Source organism: Microcaecilia unicolor, chromosome 5 (assembly GCF_901765095.1).
Source record: "Microcaecilia unicolor chromosome 5, aMicUni1.1, whole genome shotgun sequence".
Lineage (NCBI taxonomy): Eukaryota > Metazoa > Chordata > Amphibia > Gymnophiona > Siphonopidae > Microcaecilia > Microcaecilia unicolor.
The window spans coordinates 150,972,193-150,996,235 of NC_044035.1; the positions used below are offsets into that span (position 1 = coordinate 150,972,193).

The following is a 24,043-nucleotide window of genomic DNA, read 5'->3' on the forward strand; positions in this document are numbered from 1 at the left end:
AATACAACTTACTCCTAGGGATATATTAATGGGACATATAGGGAGGAGGAACAACCTTAGACAAACAGAAAGAATTTTGCTATACAAAGTTAGCAAAACAATGTATACTGCAATATTGGACCCAGAACACAGTGCCTTCATACTGGTATTGGAGAAATGCCCTACATTTGCTCATAATTATGGAGGCCCGTGATGCTTGCCGCACAGCAAAACGTAAAAGTCTCTTTTTTTTCGGGGGGGGGGGGGGGGGGGGGGGGGGGGGGAGACCGTATATTCAATTGCTAACTGGATGAGCCAGAAGCTTAATTTTGAATCAGATGACCTTGTAAATTCAGTACAGGACCAAATGTAGTTTAGAAGTTGATACTGGGCGGGAGGGGGGGGGGGGGGAGGCTGAGGGATGGTCTGTTGGAATGGGATTCGGCTGGTATAAAGTGGGGAGGCTAAGAACTCTGGCACCTCACTTTTGTTCGGGAAGACATATATAATAAAATTATTTTTTTGTTTGCCTTAGGGAGGGGGAAGAATGGGAGAGGTAAAGCTGATAATGTTAATTGGGATGACGACTTTTGTATACACTTTATTAGTACTAATGAAAAACATGAAACTCATGACATTCTTGTAAGTAATCTGCATATGCTTTATTGATGTTGTACTGGTATTTGTCATCAATAAACCGAGGTTACTAACCTGTAGCAGGTATTCTCCGAGGACAGCAGGCTGATTGTTCTCACGATTGGGTGACGTCCACGGCAGCCCCAGGATCGGAAGACCTTCCTAGCAACAGAAGTTTGCTACCTCTCGAGTGTCCCGCGCGAATCGTGCATGCGCGACCGTCTTCCCGCCCGTAACGCAAGCGTGCTCCTCAGTCCAGTAGAAAGCAAAAGACAAGGGAAGACAACTCCAAAGGGGAGGTGGGCGGGTTTATGAGAACGATCAGCCTGCTGTCCTTGGAGAATACATGCTACAGGTTAGTAACCTCGCTTTCTCCGAGGACAAGCAGGCTGCTTGTTCTCACGATTGGGGTATCCCTAGCCCCAGGCTCACTCAAAACAACAAGGTCAATAGGGCCTCGCAACGGCGAAAACATAACTGAGATTGACCTAAACAGAAACAACTAACAGAGTGCAGCCTGGAACAGAATAAAAATGGGCCTAGGGGGGTGGAGTTGGATTCTAAAACCCAAACAGATTCTGCAGCACCGACTGCCCAAACCGACTGTCGCGTCGGGTATCCTGCTGGAGGCAGTAATGAAATGTGAATGTGTGGACCGATGACCACGTCGCAGCATTGCAAATCTCTTCAATAGTGGCTGACTTCAAGTGGGCCACTGACGCTGCCATGGCTCTAACACTATGAGCCGTGAAATGACCCTCAAGAGTCAGCCCAGCTTGGGCATAAATGAAGGAAATGCAATCTGCTAGCCAATTTGAGATGGTGCGTTTCCCGACAGCCACTTCCCTTCTATTTGGGTCAAAAGAAACAAACAATTGGGCGGACTGTCTGTGGGGGCTTGTCCGCTCCAGATAGAAGGCCAATGCTCTCTTGTAGTCCAATGTATGCAACTGACGTTCAGCAGGGCGGCTATGAGGATGGGGAAAAAATGTTGGCAAGACAACTGACTGGTTAAGATGGAACTCCCGACACCACCTTTGGCAAAAGCTTAGGGTGAGTGCGGAGGACTACTCTCTTATGATGAAATTTGGTATAAGGAGCATGAGCTACCAAGGCTTGAAGCTCACTGACTCTACGAGCTGAAGTGACTGCCACCAAGAAAATGACCTTCCAGGTCAAGTACTTCAGATGGCAAGAATTCAGTGGCTCAAAAGGAGGTTTCATCAGCTGGGTGAGAACGACATTGAGATCCCATGACACTGTAGGAGGCTTGATAGGGGGCTTTGACAAAAGCAAACCTCTCATAAAGCGAACTAAAGGCTGTCCCGAGATAGGCTTACCGTCTACATGGTAATGGAAAGCACTAATTGCGCTAAGATGAACTCATACAGAGTTGGTCTTAAGACCGGCCTCAGACAAGTGCAGAAGATATTCAAGCAGGGTCTGTGTAGGACAAGAATGAGGATCTTAGGCCTGGCTGTCACACCAAACGGCAAACCTCTTCCACTTGGAAGCATAACACCTCTTTGTGGAATCTTTCCTGGAAGCAAGCAAGACTCGGGAGACACCCTCAGAAAGACCTAAGGAGGCAAAGTCTACACTCTCAACAACCAGGCCGTGGAGGTTGGGATGCAGCAGCACCCCCTCGTCCTGGGTGATGAGGGTTGGAAAACACTCCAATCTCCACGGTTCTTCGGAGGACAACTCCAGAAGAAGAGGGAACCAGATCTGTCACGGCCAGAATGGAGCGATTAGAATCATGGTTCCACGGTCCTGCATGAGTTTCAGCAAAGTCTTCCCTACCAAGGGTATGGGAGGATATGCATACAGGAGGCCCTTCCCCCAATGCAGGAGAAAGGCGTCCAACGCTAGTCTGCCGTGGGCCTGAAGTCTGGAACAGAACCGAGGGACCTTGCGATTGGTCTGAGTGGCGAAAAGATCTACCAAGAGGGTGCCCCACACTTGAAAGATCTTGCGTACTACTCTGGAGTTGACAGATCACTCGTGAGGTTGCATTATCCTGCTCAACCTGTCGGCCAGACTGTTGTTTATGCCTGCCAGATACATGGCTTGAAGAAACATGCCATGACGGCGAGCCCAAAGCCACATCCCGACGGCTTCCTGACACAGGAGGCGAGATCCGGTGCCCCCCTGCTTGTTGATGTAATACATGGCAACCTGATTGTCTGTCTGAATTTGGATAATTTGGTTGGACAGCCGATCTCTGAAAGCCTTTAGCACGTTCCAGACCGCTCGTAACTCCAGGAGGTTGATCTGGAAACCTGTCTCCCGGAGGGACCAACATCCCTGGGTGTGCAGCCCATCGACATGAGCTCCCCACCCCAGGAGAGACGCACCCGTAGTCAGCACTTTTTGCAGCTGAGGAATTTGAAAGGGACGTCCCAAGGTCAAATTGGAGCGAATTGTCCACTAATGCATGGATTTGAGAAAAACTGTGGACAACTGGATCACGTCTTCCAGATTCCCCGCAGCTTGAAACCACTGGGAAGCTAGGGTCCATTGAGCTGATCTCATGTGGAGACGGGTCATGGGAGTCACGTGGACTGTGGAGGCCATGTGGCCGAGCAACCTCAACATCTGCCGAGCTCTAATCCGCTAAGACACTCAAACCCAGGAAACCAGGAACAAAAGATTGTCTGTCCTGGTCTCGGGGAGGTAGGCATGAGCAGTCTGGGAGTCCAGCAGAGCTCCTATGAATTCTAGTCTTTGAACTGGTAGAAGGTGGGACTTTGGATAATTTATCACAAACCCGAGTAGCTCCAGGAGTTGAATAGTCACCTGCATGGACTGTAGAGCTCCTGCCTCCGAGGTGTTCTTTACCAGCCAATCGTCAAGATAAGGGAACACATGCACTCCCAGTCCGCGTAGAGATGCTGCCACTACCGCCAGGCATTTCGTGAACACTCTGAGTGCAGAGGCTAGACCAAAGGGTTGCATGCAGTACTGAAAATGCCGTGTTCCCAGACAGAATAGAAGATATTGTCTGTGAGCTGGCAGTATCGGGATGTGAGTATAAGCATCCTTTAAGTCCAGAGAGCATAGCAATCGTTTTTCTGAATCATGGAAAGAAGGGTGCCCAGGGAAAGCATCCTGAACTTTTCTGGGACAAGATATTTGTTCAGGGCCCTTGTCTAGGATGGGACGCATCCCCCGTTTTCTTTTCCACAAGAAAGTGCCTGGAATAGAATCCCAGCCCTTCCTGCCCCGGTGGCACGGGCTCAACCGCATGGGCAATGAGAAGGGCGGAGAGTTCCTCTGCAAGTACCTGCTTGTGCTGGAAGCTGAAAGACTGAGCTCCCGGAGGGCAATTTGGAGGTGTTGAAATCATATTGAGGGCGTATCCTAGCCGGACTATTTGAAGAACCCAACGGTCGGAGGTTATGAGAAGACACCTTTGGTGAAAAAACTTTAACCTCCCTCCGACCGGCAGATCGTCCGGCACAGAAACTTTTATCTCGGCTATGCTCGCCTGGAGCCAGTCAAAAGCCCGTCCCTTGCTTTTGCTGGGGAGCTGCAGGGGCCTGAGGAGGTGCACGCTGTTGACAAGAACGAGCGCGCTGGGGCTTAGCCTGAGCAGGCTGGCGAGCAGGTGGATTGTACCTACGCTTATTATAAGCGTAAGGAGCATTCCTCCTTCCCCCATAAAAACATCTACCTGTTGAGGTAGATGCTGAAGGCATCCGGTGGGAGAGCTTGTAGAATGCGGTGTCCCCCTGGTGGAGCTGTTCTACCGCCTGTTCGACGCGCTCACCAAAAATGTTATCCCCCCGGCAAGGAGCATCTGCTATCCGCTGCTGGACTCTATTCTCCAGGTCAGAGGCACGCAGCCATGAAAGTCTGCGCATCACCATACCTTGAGCAGCGGCCCTGGATGCAACATCAAAAGTGTCGTAAACACCCCTGGACAGGAATTTGCAACACGCCTTCAGCTGCCTGACCACCTTCTGAAAAGGCTTGGCCTGCTCCAAGGGGAGCTTATCGACCAAGTCCGTCAGCTGCCGCACATTGTTCTGCATGTGGATGCTCGTGTAGAGCTGGTAGGATTGTATCTTGGACACGTGCATAGCAGAATGGTAGGCCTTCCTCCCAAAAGAGTCCAGAGTCCCAGACTCCCGCCCCAGGGGCACCGAAGCGTAATCTCTAGTACTCTTGACTTTCTTGAGAGCCAGATCCACAACTCCAGAGTCATGAGGCAACTGGGTCTTCATCAACTCTGGGTCCCCATGGATCCGATACTGGGACTCAAATCTTTTTGGGAATAGGGGGGTTACTTAAGGGTTTCAACAAGTTCGCCATCAATGTCTGCTTCAGGACATTATGAAGGGGAACAGTGGACGACTCCTTAGGTGGCGAAGGATAGTCCAGGACCTCGAACATCTCAGCCCTGGGCTCATCCTCAGTAACCACTGGGAAGGGAATGGCCGTAGACATTTCCCGGACAAATGACGAGAAAGACAGACTCTCCAGAGGAGAAAGCTTTCTCTCTGGCGAAGGAGTGGGATCAGAAGGAAGACCACAAGACTCCTTGTCAGAGAAATATTTGGGATCTTCCTCTGCCTCCCACGAGGCCTCACCTTCGGTATCGGACACAAGTTCACGAACTTCAGTCCAAAGCCGAGCCCGTCTCGACACCGAGGAACTAGGTCCTCGATGGTGGTGCCGAGAAGAAGACTCCCGCGCCGGCGGGGATGAAGCTCCCTCCAGCGACGTCGACGGGAAGTCAACTTGGGTGGAAGCAGAGGCCGATGCCGCAAGTGGTACCAGCGTCGCCGTCCTCACCACAGGCGGAGAGCCAACTGCTGCATCTCTCGACGGTACCGACGGCGCAGGCACCGACGGTACCGGAGCAGGTGGTCGCAGCAGCCCTTCCAGAATCTCTGGAAGTATGGCTCTGAGGCACTTGTCCAGAGTGGCTGTCGAGCAAGGCAACGAAGTCAGAACCTGCCGGGGGCGCGGAGGCGGTACCGGGCTGTCCAGGGCAGAGCGCATCGACTGGTCTGTGCCCTGAAAAAGACAGGTACAAATCAAGGTATGGTATACACAAAAAAGTGGCACATTTCTTGGGCAGACTGGATGGACCGTGCAGGTCTTTTTCTGCCGTCATCTACTATGTTACTATGTTACCTCCTGTATGGAGGGTGAGCGGTCCTCCCGGTGTGACGCTTCGCGGGTACCGAATCCCTCGGTGTCCCGGGGCTCTCAGTACCATGTCGGGAAGGTGACCAATGGCGATGCTTCTTCGCTCAAAGCACACCAGCGGTACCTCCCGGTACCGAAGAGGACGTCGAATCCAGACGTCTCCTTGGGGCCGGGTCCGAAGGAGGTCAGTCCCGGGGGGCCTGCACCGCAGGAGCCCTCGAGGCAGGTGGAGACCCACTCGATGGCTCACTGCTACCAGCATGGTACCTCTGGACAGCCATCACCTGCACTCAGGACGTCGATGCACCCTCCGATGCCGACATCGATACCAGCGATGACCTCGGTACCGCTGGCTCCGTCGACATTGAAGGACCGGACGAGGCTCTGAACAGGATGTTCCACTGGGCCAATCTCGCCGCCTGGGTCCTCTTCTTGAGCTGGAGGCACAAAGTACAGGCGTTAGGGCGATGACCCGCCCTGAGGCACTGAATACACGAAACGTGCCTATCAGTGAGGGAGATCGTCCGGTTGCACCGCGTGCACTTCTTGAAGCCGCTGGCAGGCTTAGATGACATGGGCGGAAAAATCGTGCCAGCAAGGTCAAACGCGATGATGCAGAAAAAAAAAAAAGCACCAAAAAGGGGGGAAAAGACCCGGACGGGCGGAAAAAAAAGCCGCTTAGGCAAAAGAAAGGAAACTTACGGAGAAACTCTATGAAAGTACACGGAAACAAACAAAACTTTTTTTTTGAAAGAAAGAAACACACGAGAGGAGAAGAATCAAGCCAAAAAGGCAAACAAAACGAGGCGAAGAACGCAGCGAGGGCCTCTCTGGGGCAGAGAACGAACAATAGATGGACGTTCTGAACCGCGGAAAAAGAGAGACTGAGGAGCACGGTCGTGTTACGGGCGGGAAGACGGTCGCACATGCGTGACCACGGGACACACAAGAGCTAGCAAACTTCTGTTGCTAGGAAGATCTTCCGATCCTGGGGCTGCCGTGGACGTCACCCAATCGTGAGAACAAGCAGCCTGCTTGTTCTCGGAGAAAAATAGGTTATATAAAAACCTTCACTGGACCCTACCTGCCCTTCCAACTATCATCCCATATATCACCTCCCTTTTAGATTCAAGCTACATGAACTTGCTGTTCACCACTGCTGTCTTGACTTTCTTCTTAAGGAGAAATTAGACCTTACCTGCTAATTTGCTTTCCTTTAGTCTCTCCGAACCGGCCCAGGATTGGACTGATGGGTTGTGCACGCCTTCCAGCAGGTGGAGACTGAGAAAATTCTGACTCTAGAGAGCCAATAAGAGCCCTGGCCATGTGACCCTAGCCTCAGTATGACTAACAAAGCAGGAAAGAAAGGAAAGACCATCCTTCTGTGACCTGTGGAATCAGAGCAGCCACAAAGCACTCATAAAATGTGCTTAAACAACGGCTACGCCATGTAACAATGCTCACCACCAACTTCAAACAGAGAAGAGGCATGGCTCAAACAACTTTAATTTATCAATTTTTTTTTTTTTTTTTTTTTTAAGATGAAGTGACTGCCTCTCCCAAAGGCAAGGACCCTTTTCACCAAAAGGGTAGCCCTTCCCAGCACAGCAAACAGAGATGGGGAGGAAGGGGGAGGGGGAGGGATCCGGGACACCCGAGTTTACACTCCGGAGGCTGGAGAGTAAAAAAAGTCCTTTAACCTAGCCCCTGCACTAGATTCCCTAGGCACAGAAGGATTATACTATTTTTTTTTTTTTTTTTTTAATTAGAGAAAGCGAGAGTGAGACTAATGGGCTCACCTCCTACCTGCTTGAGACTGAGAAAATACTAAGGCTAGGTTCACATGGCCAGGGCTCTTATTGGCTCTCTAGAGTCAGAATTTTCTCAGTCTCCACCTGCTGGAAGGCGTGCACAACCCATCAGTCCAATCCTGGGCTGGTCCGGAGGGACGCTAAGGAAGCAAGTCTTAATCCACTACCATCTGGCTTTCATCCTCTACATTCAACATAAACAGCCCTTGCCAAAGTCTCTAGTGATCTGTTCCTTGCAGCTCCAAGGGACTTTACTCAAACTCATCCTAGACATTTCTGCTGCTTCTGAAATGGTTAATCACCACTTACTCCTTGATACTGTTCTCACAAGGATGTCAGAGCTCCATCCTGTCTTGCTTTTCTCCTTCTCTCTTCCACTGCATTTTTAGTGTATTCTCTGGTGGATCCTCCTCCACTGCTATTCGATCTCATCTCATGCTGACAACTGGCAGAATCACCTCTCTGCACCTGAAATTTCACTGGAAATCCAAACCCAAGTCTCAACCTGCTTGTTCGACCTGGATACCACCAACTGAAACGGAACATTATCTTTACCCCATTCTCTGTTTCAGTGGACAACACTGCCATCCTTCCCATCTCTTCAGCTCATAACCCTAGGGTCATCCTCGACTCATCTTTCTCTGCACATATCCTGATTGAAACCTATTGTTCTTCTCTCTATACAGCAGCATAATTTGTCCATCCCTCCCTTTCTGAACACAATATCAAAACCCTTATCTATACAAAAGCCCACCTTTTTGAGGTTGCTTTTGACTCACTTGTTTAATGCTCATATTTTAATCATTCCCATAAAGAAAAATAAAATTTGAGTTATTTGTCCTGTGCATCTTGGATGTAAGTATGGTCAAGCTTGTGTGTTTATGTACAGTGTTGCATACTTCTAGTAGTGCTCCACAAATGAGCAGTAGTACTACACCATCCCTCTTCACATTTCCTCCACTGAATATGTACAGTGTTGGGAGAAAGAACATGCATGTACCATTCAGTACAAATAAAATGTGAACAAAGCTACACTGGCAAAACAGGCCAGAAAATGAACACAAAAATCCTCCATAAAGAAATATTTTGGGACCAGATTTTCCTCCCGTCAAAAGCTGTTAGCTTAAGCTGCGAGGACAATTTTTTTTTTTAGTTAGTTTCAGATAAGGGAGTAGAAAGAGAAAGTTAGACTTCAGGAACAAGATATAGCTGCTGAAAGGTTATGAACTCTCCAGGTACTATTTAAGTAGTAGACAAATGTTTAGATACTTTTATATTTGATCCATATTCAATCCATTTTCAGTTATCTATTATTGCCTGCTCTTTTCCATCTGTTTTATATGGTTCACTGTTCTACTCCAACAATAAACCTGATTATTGACTCTGCTGTCCTGGACTAAGAATACTGGTGGTTTGCGTTTTAGTCTGTGGGTGCTTTCTGGGAACTGTGGGACCCCCGAGAGTGTGGCCCCAGTAACCTAGAAATCACCGGGGAATAACCTGAGAGTGGGAGACTCGCCCAGAGGCAAATGAGACCCAGTCGTGGGGTGGAGGGTGCTAGTGTAGAGCACAAGCAGCAGGTGCAGGCAGACCCTGAGCTGTGCTGGGGACAGACCCTCCATATGGCCATAGGGTTAGCCCCAGGCAGGTGACTAGGCATTTTGTCACAATCACCCATTCTGAGGTAAGTATTAATCTGCCATTGGTGAGCACTTGGTATGTTCAACATTTTAGTATGAGCTAGGTAAATATTATGGTGTTTCCATACGACTTTATTTGCATATGCTGACATGCTAATTAGTGTACTCACAACAGCATCTTAATATGCATGCTGAAGTAGCATGGATAGACCTTACTACAGAGCTCACTAATATAAAAAAAGCATAGAAATGTTTAATACATTGGCCCCCATGCTCAGATTGATATATAGTGCCTCAACCCTGCTTTGGAACTGACAATTCACAGACAATATTTGATCATTGACTAATTCTGAAGAGCTGTCATGCAGTTATCAAAAGGGCAATGTTAAAAAATACACATAAAAACAGTCTAGCAACTAAATGAATTGGGAAAAAGAATGAATGTTGCAAGGGTTAAACGTTAGCCTGGTATGCAACACAGGGCGCCTTTCGAAACCCAAAAACCTAGATCAGGTGCAATCTGCCAGCAGATAATTGACAAACAGGGAGCACAAACAGACTTACTTGCAATTCCTGCTCTGACTTCTCCTGAGGGTATAGGAGGAGTGGCACGTTGGCAATGAAGGGGGAAATAACTTGAGACATGTCCACCTCAGGTATCTCATTGCTCTGGAGTTGTTGATGCTGGAGTTGTTGATGCTGCTTCATTGAAGCCAGATGCTGCTGAAGCGATGTGCACAAATGAAGACTACTGCATACCACAGTAGGGTTATCCTAGGAGGTGGGTGGAGAAAGAGCAGCAAACACAGGTATGAATATTTCATAATGTGTAGTCTTCTCTTCTAGTGCAGAAACCTACACACGGTTAAGAAAGTGTTAAGTGTGTAATAATGAGTATGTCTCTAGTTTTACTTCATAAAAGGAAAGCTAAGCAAGAAATGGAATGTTGGGGATTGAGGAAAGTCTATGGTCACTGCAAGGGCTATCCAGCTGCAGAAAATAGTCCCAGTACAAGAGGTGATGTGAACTGTGTGAACCATAGCATGCTGTGTAAACAGTGGACATTCCACAGACAGTATTGGGCCTCTAGGGAAAACATGTGCAGATAGGTGAGTAAAGAGCTGACAGAGAACTAAGGAACATAAACATAGCAGAAGTGACTTATTGCGGTTGAAATAGTATGTGATAAAGGGTGGGGGGGGCAGGTATTTGTGAAATAGCTTTAAGGGGAGACAGAGAGTGTGGACAAAGTACAAGCTGGTGGATGCCTGGAAATGCATTATAGTGAGAGAATCAAGACACGATAGGAACTTTGTCACTCAGTGCTCTGCTGTGCACAACTTCCTCCACAGGAAAGCAAATTAATTGCTTATATCTGATATACATTTTAATTAAATTTAAAATTTTGAACAACACTTCTTGGGATTACTTACCTGCATAGTTTTTTTGAGTAGGCCACCAGTTTTTTCAGTGTGGGGACTTACCCTACTCTGACTGCTCACAGCCTTAGGCTGACTAACCGGGGATAAGTCCCAAGGTTTATCCTCCTGAGGTAATCTTAGGTGAGGTGAGGAGAGGACCTCAGGGGTTTAAATAGGATCTCAGGCCAGCTTTAAAACAACTCAATGGAATCACTGTGTTCTGACCTTCCTGAGATTTCAACTCCACTGCTATGACCCGTTTCCCCAATAAAACAGAAAATAAAATGATACTCAAAGGGGTGAAGCATATCTCATAACAGAACGGCTAATGCTGCTTTAAATTATCACCAGAGATGGTTAAGCTACACCCTCAGTCAAGCACAAGATTACACACGTAAAGAAATGAGAAGGCAACAACTGGAAAGCTAAGTGTACTAGTTCCCAGAGTATAGGACATTGAATGTTAAAGCCAACCTCTTCTATGACTGCCTCTAGATCTGGAGATTTTTAGGGCTATAACCATAGGAGCCAACTTTACAAAATGATTGGGAGTGCTATACCCAATGGAAATTAGCCCTCCCTGGACATAGTCAAAGAGTTTGCTCCACACTGGGGATGCTGAAGTACCCATAGAGCTGGCTCCTATGGGTACTGCCACAACAGCTTCAGTAATTTAAGGAAGAAAAGAGTAGTAGTGGTACAGTACATAAATATGTTAGCAACTGTAGGGCTTACAAGTTAAAGAGGAGACATTGTGGGTTTATCTAGGAAGAGAATGAAAACAAAAACAAATTGTAACAGAAGACAGACATTCACAAAATTGTCATGAAAAAGGAAGTGTCACTGCTATGTGACTAACTAGTGAAATGATAATTGGGACATCTTGGTTTCTAAGTCATCTAGAGAAGTCTGATGATCCTGGATTTTCTGCAGAGAGGACTGATCTGGTAACATAATCCACGAGAGGACTATACTGAACCCAGTTCATATGTATACAGAAAGAGAAGTCATAGTGGGTGTTAAACTGAATGGTGTAGTTCCGTATTAGAGCACAGGTGACGATAGTTCATTCATGAACAAGGGTCCTAGATTTCAGGGAAACAAGATAGCAGGGTGGGGGTACCTCATGAAGTTATGTGTCTCATATATACAGGATGAGGCAAAAAAAAAAAACCCTAGAGCTTTCTGCTGTTCTCAGCAACCAGTTTGAATTTCAACAAGAAATTTTACGTATATAGTCATGTCTGTTTTATAATTCCCGCCTTCAGTAATTCCCTTACCCCTTATTTATCCCATTTGTCCATCTTGATTAGATTGAAGCTCTGTCGAACATGGACTGTATCTTACATGTTCAGTGTACAGCGCTGCGTATGTATAGTAGTGCTATAGAAATAAGTAGTACAGCGAAGATACTTACCTGTAGCAGGTATTCTCCGAGGACAGCAGGCTGATTGTTTTCACATGTGGGTCGGCGTCCACAGCGGCCCAAGGAACGGAAATTTTTTTCTAGTAAAATCTAAAGAGCTTTGCGACAGCCAGCAAAGCACGGGACAGACGCACTGCACATGTGCGGCCATCTTCCTGCCCGCGCGCGATCGTTCCCACCTCAGTTATATCAAAAGCAAACAAAGAATAAAAACAACTCCAAAGGGGAGGTGGGTGGGATGCTGAGAACAGAGAACAATCAGCCCGCTGTCCTCGGAGAATACCTGCTACAGGTAAGTATCTTCGCTTTCTCCAAGGACAAGCAGGCTGCTTGTTCTCACATGTGGGGTATCCCTAGCCCCCAGGCTCACTCAAAACAAGAAATAAGGTCAATTGGGCCTCGCAACGGCAAGGACATAACAGAGATTGACCTACGAAGAAACAGCTGAGTGTGCAGCCTGGAACAGAACAAAAGATGGGCCTAGGGGGGAAGAGTTGGATTCTAGACTCCAAACAGATTCTGCAGCACCGACTGCCCGAACAGACTGTCACGTTGGAAATCCTGCTGAAGGCAGTAATGAGATGTGAATGTGTGGACTGAAGTCAGCCTTGCAAATCTCTTCAATAGTGGCTGACTTCAAGTGGGCCACTGACGCTGCCATGGCTTGAACACTATGAGCCGTGACATGACCCTCAAGAGTCAGCCCAGCTTGGGCATAAGTGAAGGAAATGCAATCTGCTAGCCAATTGGAAATGGTACGTTTCCCCGACAGAGACTCCCTTCCTGTTGGGATGAAAAGAAACAAACATTTGGGCAGACTGTCTGAAGGAGCTTGTCCGCTCCACATAGAAGGCCAATGCTCTCTTGCAGTCCAATGTATGCAACTGACGTTCAGCAGGGCGGGTATGAGGACGGGGAAAGAATGTTGGCAAGACAACTGACTGGTTCAGATGGAACTCCGACACCACTTTCGGCAAGAACTTAGGGTGCGTACGGAGGACTACTCTGTTATGATGAAATTTAGTATAAGGAGCATGGGCTACTAAGGCTTGGAGCTCACTGACTCTACGCGCTGAAGTAACAGCCACCAAGAAAATGACCTTCCAGGTCAAGTACTTCAGATGGCAGGAATCCAGTGACTCAAAAGGAGGTTTCATCAGCTGGGTGAGGATGACGTTGAGATCCCATGACACTGGTGGAGGTTTGACAGGGGGCTTTGATAAAAGCAAACCCCTCATGAAGCGAACAACTAAAGGCTGTCCAGAGATAGGCTTACCGTCTACACGATAATGGAAAGTACTAATTGCACTAAGATGGACTCTTACAGAGTTGGTCTTGAGACCAGACTCTGACAAGTGTAGAATGTATTCAAGTAGGGTCTGTGTAGGACAAGAGCGAGGATCTAGGGCCTTGCTGTCACGCCAGACGGCAAACCTCCTCCATTTAAAAGAGTAACATCTCTTCGTGGAATCTTTCCTGGAAGCAAGCAAGACTCGGGAGACACCCTCAGAAAGACCTAAGGAGGCGAAATCTACACTCTCAACATCCAGGCCGTGAGAGCCAGAGACTGGAGGTTGGGATGTAGAAGCGCCCCTTCATTCTGAGTGATGAGGGTTGGAAAACACTCTAATCTCCAGGGTTCTTTAGAGGACAACTCCAGAAGAAGAGGGAACCAAATCTGATGCGGCCAAAAGGGTGCGATCAAAATCATGGTTCCGTGGTCTTGCTGCAGTTTCAGCAATACAGAAGGCCTGTCCCCCAATGAAGGAGAAAGGCATCTGACGCTAGTCTGCCGTGGGCCTGAAGTCTGGAACAGAACTGAGGGACCTTGTGATATGAGCTGAGTGGCAAAAAGATCCACCAAGGGGGAGCCCCACACCCGGAAGATCTTGCGTACCACGCCCGAGCTGAGCGACCACTCGTGAGGTTGCATTATCCTGCTCAATCTGTCGGCCAGACTGTTGTTTATGCCTGCCAGATACGTGGCTTGGTGAAACATGCCGTGACGGCGAGCACAAAGCCACATCTGGACGGCTTCCCGACACAGAGGGCGAGATCCAGTGCCTCCCTGCTTGTTGACGTAGTACATGGCAACCTGGTTGTCCGTCTGAATTTGAATAATTTGACTGGACAGTCGATCTCTGAAAGCCTTTAGAGCACTCCAGATCGCTCGCAGCTCCAGGAGATTGATCTGAAGACCTGATTCCTGGAGGACCAAGCTCCCTGAGTGTGGAGCCCATCTACATGAGCCCCCCCCCCCCCCCCCCCCCCACCCCAGGAGAGATGCATCCGTGGTCAGCACTTTTTGAGGCTGAGGAATTTGGAAGGGACGTCCCAAGATCAAATTGGATTGAATTATCCACCACTAAAGGGAATCGTAAAAAATCGGTGGACAGCTGGATCACATCCTCTAGATTCCCCGCAGCTTGATACCACTGGGAAGCTAGGGTCCACTGAGCAGATCTCATATTAAGGCAGGCCATGGGCGTCACATGGACTGTGGAGGCCATATGGCCTAGCAGTCTCAACATCTGCCGAGCTGTGATCCCCTGAGAAGCTCTGGCCATGGAAACAAGAGACAAAGTTGTCTGCCCTCATCTCGGGATGATAAGACCGAGCTGTCAGAGTCCAGCAGAGCTCCTATGAATTCTAGTTGTTGGACTGGAAGAAGGTGGGACTTAGGGTAATTGATAACAAACCCTAGTAGCTCCAAGAGTCGAACAGTCATCTGCATGGCCTGCAGAGCTCCTGCCTCTGAGGTGTTCTTCACCAGCCAATCGTCGCGATAAGGGAACACGTGTACTCCCAGTCTGCGTAGCAACGCTGCAACTACTGCTAGGCATTTTGTAAAAACCCTGGGCGCAGAGCAAGACCAAAGGGTAGCACACAATACTGGAAGTGCTGTGTTCCCGGATGGAATACTTCCTGCGAGGTGGAAGTATCGGAATATGAGTGTAAGCATCCTTTAAGCCCAGAGAGCATAGCCAATCGTTTTTCTGAATCATGGGAAGCAGGGTGCCCAGGGAAACCATCCTGAACTTTTCTCAGACCAGATATTTGTTCAGGGCCCTTAGGTCTAGGATGGGACACATCCCCCTGTTTTCTTTTTCACAAGGAAGTACCTGGAATAGAATCCCAGCCCTTCTTGCCCTGGTGAACAGGCTCAACCGCATTGGCGCTGAGAAGGGCAGAGAGTTCCTCTGCAAGTACCTGCCTGTGCTGGAATCTGAAGGACTGACCTCCCAGTGGACAATTTGGAGGTCTGGAGATCAAATTGAGGCAGTACCCTAACTGGACTATTTGAAGAACCCACCGGTCGGAGGTTATGAGAGGCCACCTTTGGTGAAAAAATTTTAACCTCCCTCTGACTGGCAGATCGTCCAGCACAGGTACGTTTATGGCGGCTATGCTCAGCTGGAGTCAGTCAAAAGCCCGTCTCTTGCTTTTGCTGGGGAGCTGCAAGGGCCTGTCTGGGCGCACGCTGTTGACGCGAATGAACGCGCTGGGGCTGAGCCTGAGAAGGCTGTCGGGAAGATGGATTGTACCTACGCTTGTTGTAAGCATAGGGAGCAGTCCTCCTTCCCCGGAAAAACCGTCTACCTGTTGAGGTAGATGCTGAAGGCGCCCGGTGGGAGAGTTTGTCAAGTGCGGTTTCCCGCTGGTGGAGCTGCTCTACCACCTGCTCGATCTTCTCGCCAAAAATATTATCCCTCCAGCAAGGAACACCTGCAAGTCGCTGCTGGATCCGATTGTCCAGGTCAGAGGCACGCAGTCATGAGAGTCTGCGCATCACTATACCTTGAGCAGCGGATCTGGATGAAACATCAAAAGTATTGTAAATACCCCTGGACAGGAATTTACGACACGCCTTCAGCTGCCAAGGATATTATGCAGAGGGGCAGTGGATGACTCCTTAGGTGGCGAAGGATATTCAAGGACCTCGAGCATCTCAGTCCTGGGCTCATCCTCATTTTTTTTTGTAAACTTTTTATTGATGACAACAATCAAATAGACAAAAGGAAAACTCTTTACAATGCTTAACCCGGATGTCTTTTCCACTATATCGCCCACATCTTGGAGACCTGTGTATATACTAAATGACCAGAAAGCTAATACCAGTGGACAATGCCAGAACATATGGCCCAGATGCGCTCCTCGCCCCGTACACCTTGGGCAATCATCTTTTGGTCATAAAGTGGCACGGAACGCTCCATGTGGGGAAATAAAGAGTCACAGAGAAATTTATATTGTGTTTCCCATATGTCCACGCTCCCAAACACTTTACAGCAAGTCTGCAAGCAAGACAGTACTACGGCCTCTCCGATGTGGTATCCCAATTCCCCTGACCACTCCTGTGCCAATTTCTGATACTGTACTGTCTGCATTGCCTCTCTTATCTGGGTGTGATAATACTTTAGGGGGACTACTCTCTGCGCTTCCAAGTCAAAAATTTCTGTCATTTGTTCACGCACTTTTGATTCGAGGGAAGACCTGGGGAGAGACCGCACATATAGTGCTGTAACTGATTATAGGCCAGGAAGTCCCCTATCTCTAACCCTTGGCGCCCCTGCAACACCTCTCTGGGCTGCAGTGTCCCATCCTCCCGCATAACCTGAAACAAAAAGTATATGCCTGCTGCCCTCCACTTGGTGAATGTAATTGATGAACTTCCTACTGGGAAGTCCACATTGCCACCAAGGGGTAAAAGTGGTAAAACCATGGGGTTAAGTTTGTACAACTTACAAATCCATTTCCAGGCCTTCTGCAGTGGTATGAACAAGAATTCTGTGTGTTTTGGCCTTTTCACTTTCCCCGGCCCTGCATGTAGCCAGTAACTAAAGTGTGTGTCACCCAACATCGTACACTCAGCTTACGAATGTGTGAAGTATGTAGTCCCTCAGATCCAGTCTGCTATATGTCGCATGCATCCCGCTATTGATATCCATTTGACACTGATGACCCCCAAACCACCCTTGTCTCTGGGCAAATACGCTTGTTGTAATGATACTCGGGCCCTTCTTCAGTCCCATAAAAAATTGTTTAAGTAGTCCATGGAGGTCTGACTCATCTCTATAGGTTAGAAATAGCGACAACACCTGTACTACATACGTCCATTTTGGTACTATAATCATATTGTATATAGCCACTCTCCCCCACAATGCCAGGGGCAGCTTTTGCCACATCGACAATGCTGCCTTTGTAGTCTCCCGCAGTGGTTTCAAATTGATTTTATGTATTTGATTCAGCTGTGGTGATATGTAAATTCCCAAATATTTGATTTTGTCTTCGCCCCACTGTAGGGGGAATGGACCTACCCACTGGGGTTTTATTGCCGATTGGGTTGGTAAAGCTACTGACTTTTGACTATTTAGTTTAAAACCCGAATGGTAACCAAATTCTTCCACTGCTTCCAGGAGGTTTTGCAACGAACTTTGTGGGAGTGAGTAGTATATCATCTGCGAAGGCTAGTACTTTTGTCTGCAGTCGTGGGATTGCCACCACAGAGATCTCTGTGTTGTTCCCCACTGTACATAAGAAAGGTTCTATATATAACAAAAAGAGTAGGGGGGACAATGGGCATTTTTTTTTGTTACATTTGTACCCCGCGCTCCCCCACTCATGGCAGGCTCAGTGCGGCTTACATGAGGCAATGGAGGGTTAAGTGACTTGCCCAGAGTCACAAGGAGCTGCCTGTGCCTGAAGTGGGAATCAAACTCAGTTCCTCAGGACCAAAGTCCACCACCCTAACCACTAGGCCACTCCTCCACATCCCTGTCTCTTGCCTCTCTGCACTGGGAAAGCCGGGGATATCATGTTGTTCACCACTATACGGGCTGTTGGCTCTGTATAGAGTGTTGACACCGCTCTGAGATACCATCCCTCCAATCCCACATATTTTAGCACCCCAAAGAGGTATCCCCAGCGTACCTTGTCGAAGGCTTTTTCTGCATCCAGGCTTACCAATAGTAGGGGTTCCCCCCTTGCCTTGACTATATGCCAAGGCCAGCAGGGCTCGACGGACATTAAGGCCCGGATGCTGTCCTCTCACAAACCCCATTTGATGGTCGCCCACCAAGTGTGGGAGGTGTTTTGCTAGCCTGTCTGCTAATACTCTGGCTAGTATTTTTAAATCTAATTAAGAGATTGGTCTATACGCCTCTAGTGCATCCAGAGATTTACCTGGTTTGGGTATCAAGGTGATGAGTGCCTCATTCGTTCTTGGGGGTAGTATTCCTCGCTCTACTGCCTCTTCAAAATATTTTGTTAAGGGTGCACTCGCCGGGTGCCCCATCATTTTGTAATATTCTGTGGAAAACCCATCTGCCCCTGGGCTTGTGCCCCCTGAAAGGCATTTAATAACCTGTTGCACTTTCTGAGCGCGTAACGGGGCACTGAGTTGTCCACTCATTTCTTGTGATAGGCGTGGGATCCCAGAGTCCTCCAAATAGTCATTAAGCACCGGTCCCACTGATTCCGATTCCGCCCCGAACACCCCAGAGAAATAATCTTGGAATAGTTGCAGTATTTCTAGCAGCCTATGTTTCCTAGTTCCATCTGTAGTTTTTAAGGTGTGGACAAATGTTTTTTCTGTCCATACCCGCGCCATTCTTGCTAGTAGTTTCCCATTCCAATTACCAAAACTTAAAATATTGAAAACGCCTTTGAAAGAGGTATTTTTTGGTCCGTTCGTGAATCAGTGTGTTTAGGCCTGCTAAATTTGCCATCATTTGCTCGTAATGGATTTGAGTTGGATTCTGCTGGTGTTTTCGTTTTGAGTGTGTATATTGACGCTCTAATTGCATAATTTCCTGTGCTATCCGTTTGTTTTTGCCTACCACATAACTAATTATTTCACCTCTCATCACCGCCTTCAACGTTTCCCAGAATAACCCAGGTGAGTCTTGGTGTTTGTTGTTCACGTCTACATAATGTTCCCATTTCTGTTCTAAAAAAAAAAAAAAAGTGTGGAAGTCCTGGTCTCCCGCCAGGTATGCCAGGAATCTCCAGTGTTTGTGCTGCTCCAAAGGAGGTCCCATTACCATATCCACTCAATGTGTGGTCAGATACTGCCATCGATCCCACCACTGCTGAGTGTACTGCTGAGAACAGAGTTGTCGTCATCAAGATGTAATCTATGCGGGACCAGGTCCGATGTACCTTGGATAAGTAGGTATAGTCCCGTTGCGTAGGGTGCTGGAGGCGCCAAGGGTCTACCAAGTCTAGCATTTTACATAAGTAGACTAACCCTGTACCTTTGCCCAAGGTCCCCCAAGCCGTAGCTGACGACCGATCTAGTCCGTGATCTAAGAACCTGGTTGAAATCTCCCATCATTATCCACGGGGCTGAGTCATATTTTAGTCCTAATCTGACTAATGTGGGAAAGAAATTCAGGTCTCGTGTGTTGGGTCCGTATATACCACACAGATAATATTCCTGCCCCATGTAGTTCAAATGAGCCAAAATGTACCTTCCCGCCTTGTCTTTTTCTACCGTGCGTGATACACCAGGGAAGCCCCTCTTTATGAGAATTGCCATTCCCCCCTGCGGCCCTCCGCCGATGAAAAGTGGCAGTCTCCACTTGTTGTCTCAGTTTCTGATGCTCCACAACAGTTAGCTTGGTCTCCTGCAGACATGCAATTGACGCGGTGTGTTTTTTTAAGATAAGCTGATATCTTGGTCCGCTTCACCGGAGAAGTTATCCTGGATACATTCCAAGATACCAAGCGTATCGCGGGGGGGCCTAACCACTATTCCCTGTATGGGGGGGGGGGGGGGGCGAGGGCAATGATTCTGGCAGTGTTCAAGGTTCCGTGTCTCCCAGCCATGACCCTTCACCCTTCGATTTTAAATCTTCTTTTGTTGGTTAAACATATACATTTCACTTTATATTGTTCTTTTATACCTGGTGAAGACTGTCTACTCTTTCCCACCCCCCTCCTCCCTTCTATACTCCCCTCTCCGGCATGCCCTGTAAACTGGCAAGCAGGTCCGTTTAATGCACCCGGAAACCCACCTCCAACCCGGATAACAAGTACATTAGTTTCCCCTCTTCCCCCCTCAACAATTTTCAGTCTACTTAATGTTCTGTGTATGATTTATATTATTCGCAGTTCCAAAAGTCCTCTTCCATCTGCTACTGTCACTGTCCATACTATTTGCGATCTTCTTCGCTGTACGTACCCTGAAGCACTGGCTTGCACTGGATATCGATACTTCACCTCAGAGAGGAATTTATCCACTCCAGAGCTGGTTCCAGGGATGTAAACGATTTCCATCCATTACTCGTTTGTATCCTCAGTGTAGCCGGGTATTGCAGTATAAATCTTTGTTTCTTCTCCACTAATCGTGCACATGCCGGTGTGAATGCGCGTCTCCGTGTCATCAGTGGAGCTGCATAATCCTGAAATATTTTGATGGTGCCTCCTTCGTACTTTGCTTCTTCCTTGTTATTTTTGTAAAGTCGGAGTACCGCTGCCTGCTGTGAGTAGCGGTGGAACTTGGCTATGATCACTCTGGATCTGGTGTCTCGAGGATGCTTTTGGCCTATCCTGTGTGCTCTGTCCAGGTGTATCCCACCTCCTTCGCCTGCCTCCAGAAAATGCGCCTGCAGCCAGGTCTCTAAAGCAGCGGTTCTCTAGGTCGTCCAGCTTCTGTTGATATTCCATAGTCAGTCGTTCCAGTTTCTCTATGCTCGCCACATGTTCGTGTTGTATATCCTCAACCGCCAAGACACGCGTTTCCAGTTCACCTGTATGGTGGGTCAACTCGGAGGTGAGCGCTGTGATCCCAGTAAGCTGCTCCGATAGTTGGCTGAAGTGCAAGTCCAACGCTCGCAGGACCGCTTCGGTGAGTTCTGTCAGAATTGAGTCTGCTGGTGCCTGGGGTGGGGACACAGGCGGCGAAGTCGGTGCCATTTTGTTTTCTGCTCCTCAGAGCCTTTCATCTTTGCGCTTCGTCGTTTTTGCGGCCACCGACATTTTCTGTTGTACCAAGATGTGGTCCATACACTCTTGCTAGGTTGACACTTCGTTATGTGCTTCTTACGGGGGCATAGGGCGCTGCAAAACTCGGGTTAGATGCGGGCTACGGAACCAGCGATGTATCACACGTCCACCGCCGCTCACTGCATCACGTGACACCCCCGCCCCCCCAAGGCACTGGATGCACCAGGAGTGCAAATCAGTGCCCGAGATCGACCACTGGCACCGAGCACACTTCTTGAAGCTGCTGGGAAGCTTCAATGACATCAGCGGAAAAAATCACAGCGGCGAAATCAAACGGCTCGATTGTGCCAACCAAGGGCACAAAAAAGGGAACTGTGGACGGGCGGGCCTAAGAAGGCTGCAACGAAAACGAAAGGAAACTTACCAAGGGCCAAAAAAATAAAAACTAAGGAAAAAAAGGGTTTCCTCTCTCTTTTATTTTTTAAACTAGAAATAAAAAAAGAAAAAAGGGTGACGTGAAACAAAAAGAAAGCGATAGAGAACACACGAAAAGGCGCCTAAGTTTTTCCTGGGACCTGAGAGAGAGAGACCGACATGCAGCCACACTCCACCGTGGAAAAGAAAAAACTGAGGCGTGAAGATGGCCACGCATGCGCAGTGCGTCTGTCCTGCACTTTGCTGGCTGTCACAAAGCTCTTTAGATTTTACTAGAAAAAATCTCCGTTCCTTTGGCCGCTGTGGACGCCAACCCACATGTAAGAACAAGCAACCTGCTTGTCCTCGGAGCAGTGGCGCAGCCAGACTGCCAATTTTGGGTGGGCCTGAACCCAAAGTGGGTGGGCACAAAATTTTCTCTCTACCCTCCCCCCCCCCCAGCAAAATTTAGTCACACTCAGATGCATTTGTCACACAGGGTGAGTGCTGCTTTTCAGTGCATCCAATTTCAGACAATTTATTTAATAGCCTAATCCTTTTCAGTGAGCTTTCAGAGGCCAAAACCTCCTGCCTCAGGTCAGTATAATGCTGTTACGGTATCCTCTCCTGACCTAAGGAAGGAAGTATTGGTCTCTGAAACTTTATTAACACCATATTACTTTATCCTAAATTAAAATAAAATTATTTTCTTTACCTTTGTTGTATGGCCATTTACTTTTTCTCATTGTGTTGCTCCCAGTCTCTAGATTCTGCTTTCCTTCATTTTCGCTTAATTCTTCTGCCAGGGTTTCCTGGCCATTTGTCATTTTTCTCTCCTTTTTCTTTGCTTTCTTCAATATTTTTCTGCCTCTCTCTGTGTCCAGATTTAATTCATTCTTACTATCCATTCTTTAATTTCCTTCATCTACTTATGGCTTTTCATCTTTTTCTCACCCTTGTTCTCCCCATGCCCTTCCTCTTATTCTCCAATCTTTCACTACTCCCCCTTTCCATGCAGCAGCTCTCCTCTTTCTCTCCCCATCCTTCCAATAGTCTCCCCTCTTTCTTTCTGCATCCTTCCATTGTGTCACCTCTTTCTCCCTACCCTTCTATCCAGCGTCTTCCCTCTTTCTCTCCCCATCCTTCTACCCATCTACCCGCTCTCCTGATCCTTCCATCTAATGTCTCTCTCCCTCTTTCTAACCAGTGTCTATCTCTCTACCCTTTTCTGTTCAGTGTCCCTTCTCTCTCCACATCCTTCCAGTCTCTCCCCTTTCTCTGCATCCTTTCATCCATCTCCCCTCTTTCTCTCCCCATCCTTCCATCCAGTGTCTCTCTCCCCATCTGTTTTCCCTCTTGCTCTGCCATCCTTCCATCCGTTTTCCCTCTTTCTCTGCCATCCTTCCATCTTCTTCCATCTCTGTACCTCTATCTTCCTCCATGTTTAGTATCTCCTTTTCTCTTTGTCCCTATATTACTCTGTCCATCTTCTCCCCTCTCTTTGTCCCCAGTGCCAATATATCTCTACCCTCTCTGACCCTACCCCATCCAGCTTCTCTCCCTCTCACTCCCTCCTCTTTCCAGCATCTGATTTGGTTGCTTGATTTCCTGCCTCCCTCAAGCTGTAGGTTTAATATTCCCTTTTCCTTCATCTCCTTGGTCTGGTATCTGTTTCCCTTCCCTCCCTCCTTGTGCTGTACCAGCAGTTCTCTCCCTTCCCTCCAGTTTTCCTCCCATGTCCAGGAGCTCTCCCCCTTTCCTCCAGTCCCTTCTTCCTCTTCCTAGCTTGTCCAGCAGCTCTCCAGCCCCTTCCTCCTCTCCCTCCCATGTCCAGCAGCTCTCTCCCTTCCATTCAGTCCCCTCCTCCCCTTCCTTCAGCAGCTCTCCCCCTTCCATCGTCCCTTCCTTCTCTTCCTCCCATGTCCAGCAGCTCTCTCCCTTCCCTCCAGTCCCTTCCTCCTATGGAACATTTGAAGGCTAAGTGCTTTGAAAATATGCCTCTCTGTGTCTCTGGCAAAAGTATCCCTTCCCTCTCCCCCCCCAACCAACCAACCACAAATCCAGCACTTTCTCTTCCAGGTCCGCCCATACAAATCCTTCATCGCTGTCGCTGCCTTTTCTCCCGCGGCTTCGGGGAACGGCCGCCCGGTAGGCAGCGATCAGCGTTACCTGTCAGTGCCTGCCCTAAAATTGTGCTTCTCTTCTCCCCAGGCTTCGCCCCACTCTTTTCTTCGCTCGTCGCGCAGCGCTGCACTGCTATTCAAACAGGCAGCTCCGCTCCTCTCTGCCGCGTCTATCCGGCCCTCTGATGCACTTCCTGTTTAGTAGGGCCGGATGGACGCGGCAGAGAGGAGCGGGGCGAAGCCTGGGGAGAAGAGAAGCACAATTTTAGGGCAGGCACTGACAGGTAACGCTGATCGCTGCCTCCCGGGTGGCCGTTCCCCGAAGCCACGGGAGAAAAGGCAGCGACAGCGATGAAGGATTTGGATGGGTGGGACTGGAGGGAAAGTGGGTGGGCCTGGGCCCGTCCAGGCTCGCCCGTGGTTACGCCCCTGCCTCGGAGAATCATACTTACATATTACTATTAAACAACATTTAATTATCTTAAGC

General features: G+C 48.4%; 1 protein-coding gene across 2 annotated transcripts in view; it reads right to left on the minus strand.

Annotated features, from left to right (window-relative positions):
- The window catches only part of PSAP (prosaposin), a 210,055-nt gene that overhangs the window by 118,972 nt on the left and 67,040 nt on the right, over positions 1–24,043 (minus strand). The window contains exons 5-6 of one of the 2 annotated variants that reach the window (XM_030203420.1): positions 9,945–10,000; positions 9,791–9,905 (exon numbers count right to left, since the gene is read on the minus strand). In XM_030203420.1, coding sequence (XP_030059280.1) covers positions 9,791–9,905; positions 9,945–10,000 — 171 coding nt within the window. Of the gene's footprint in view, positions 1–9,790; positions 10,001–24,043 lie in introns of both variants that reach the window. The other variant, XM_030203419.1, reaches the window with a different exon arrangement.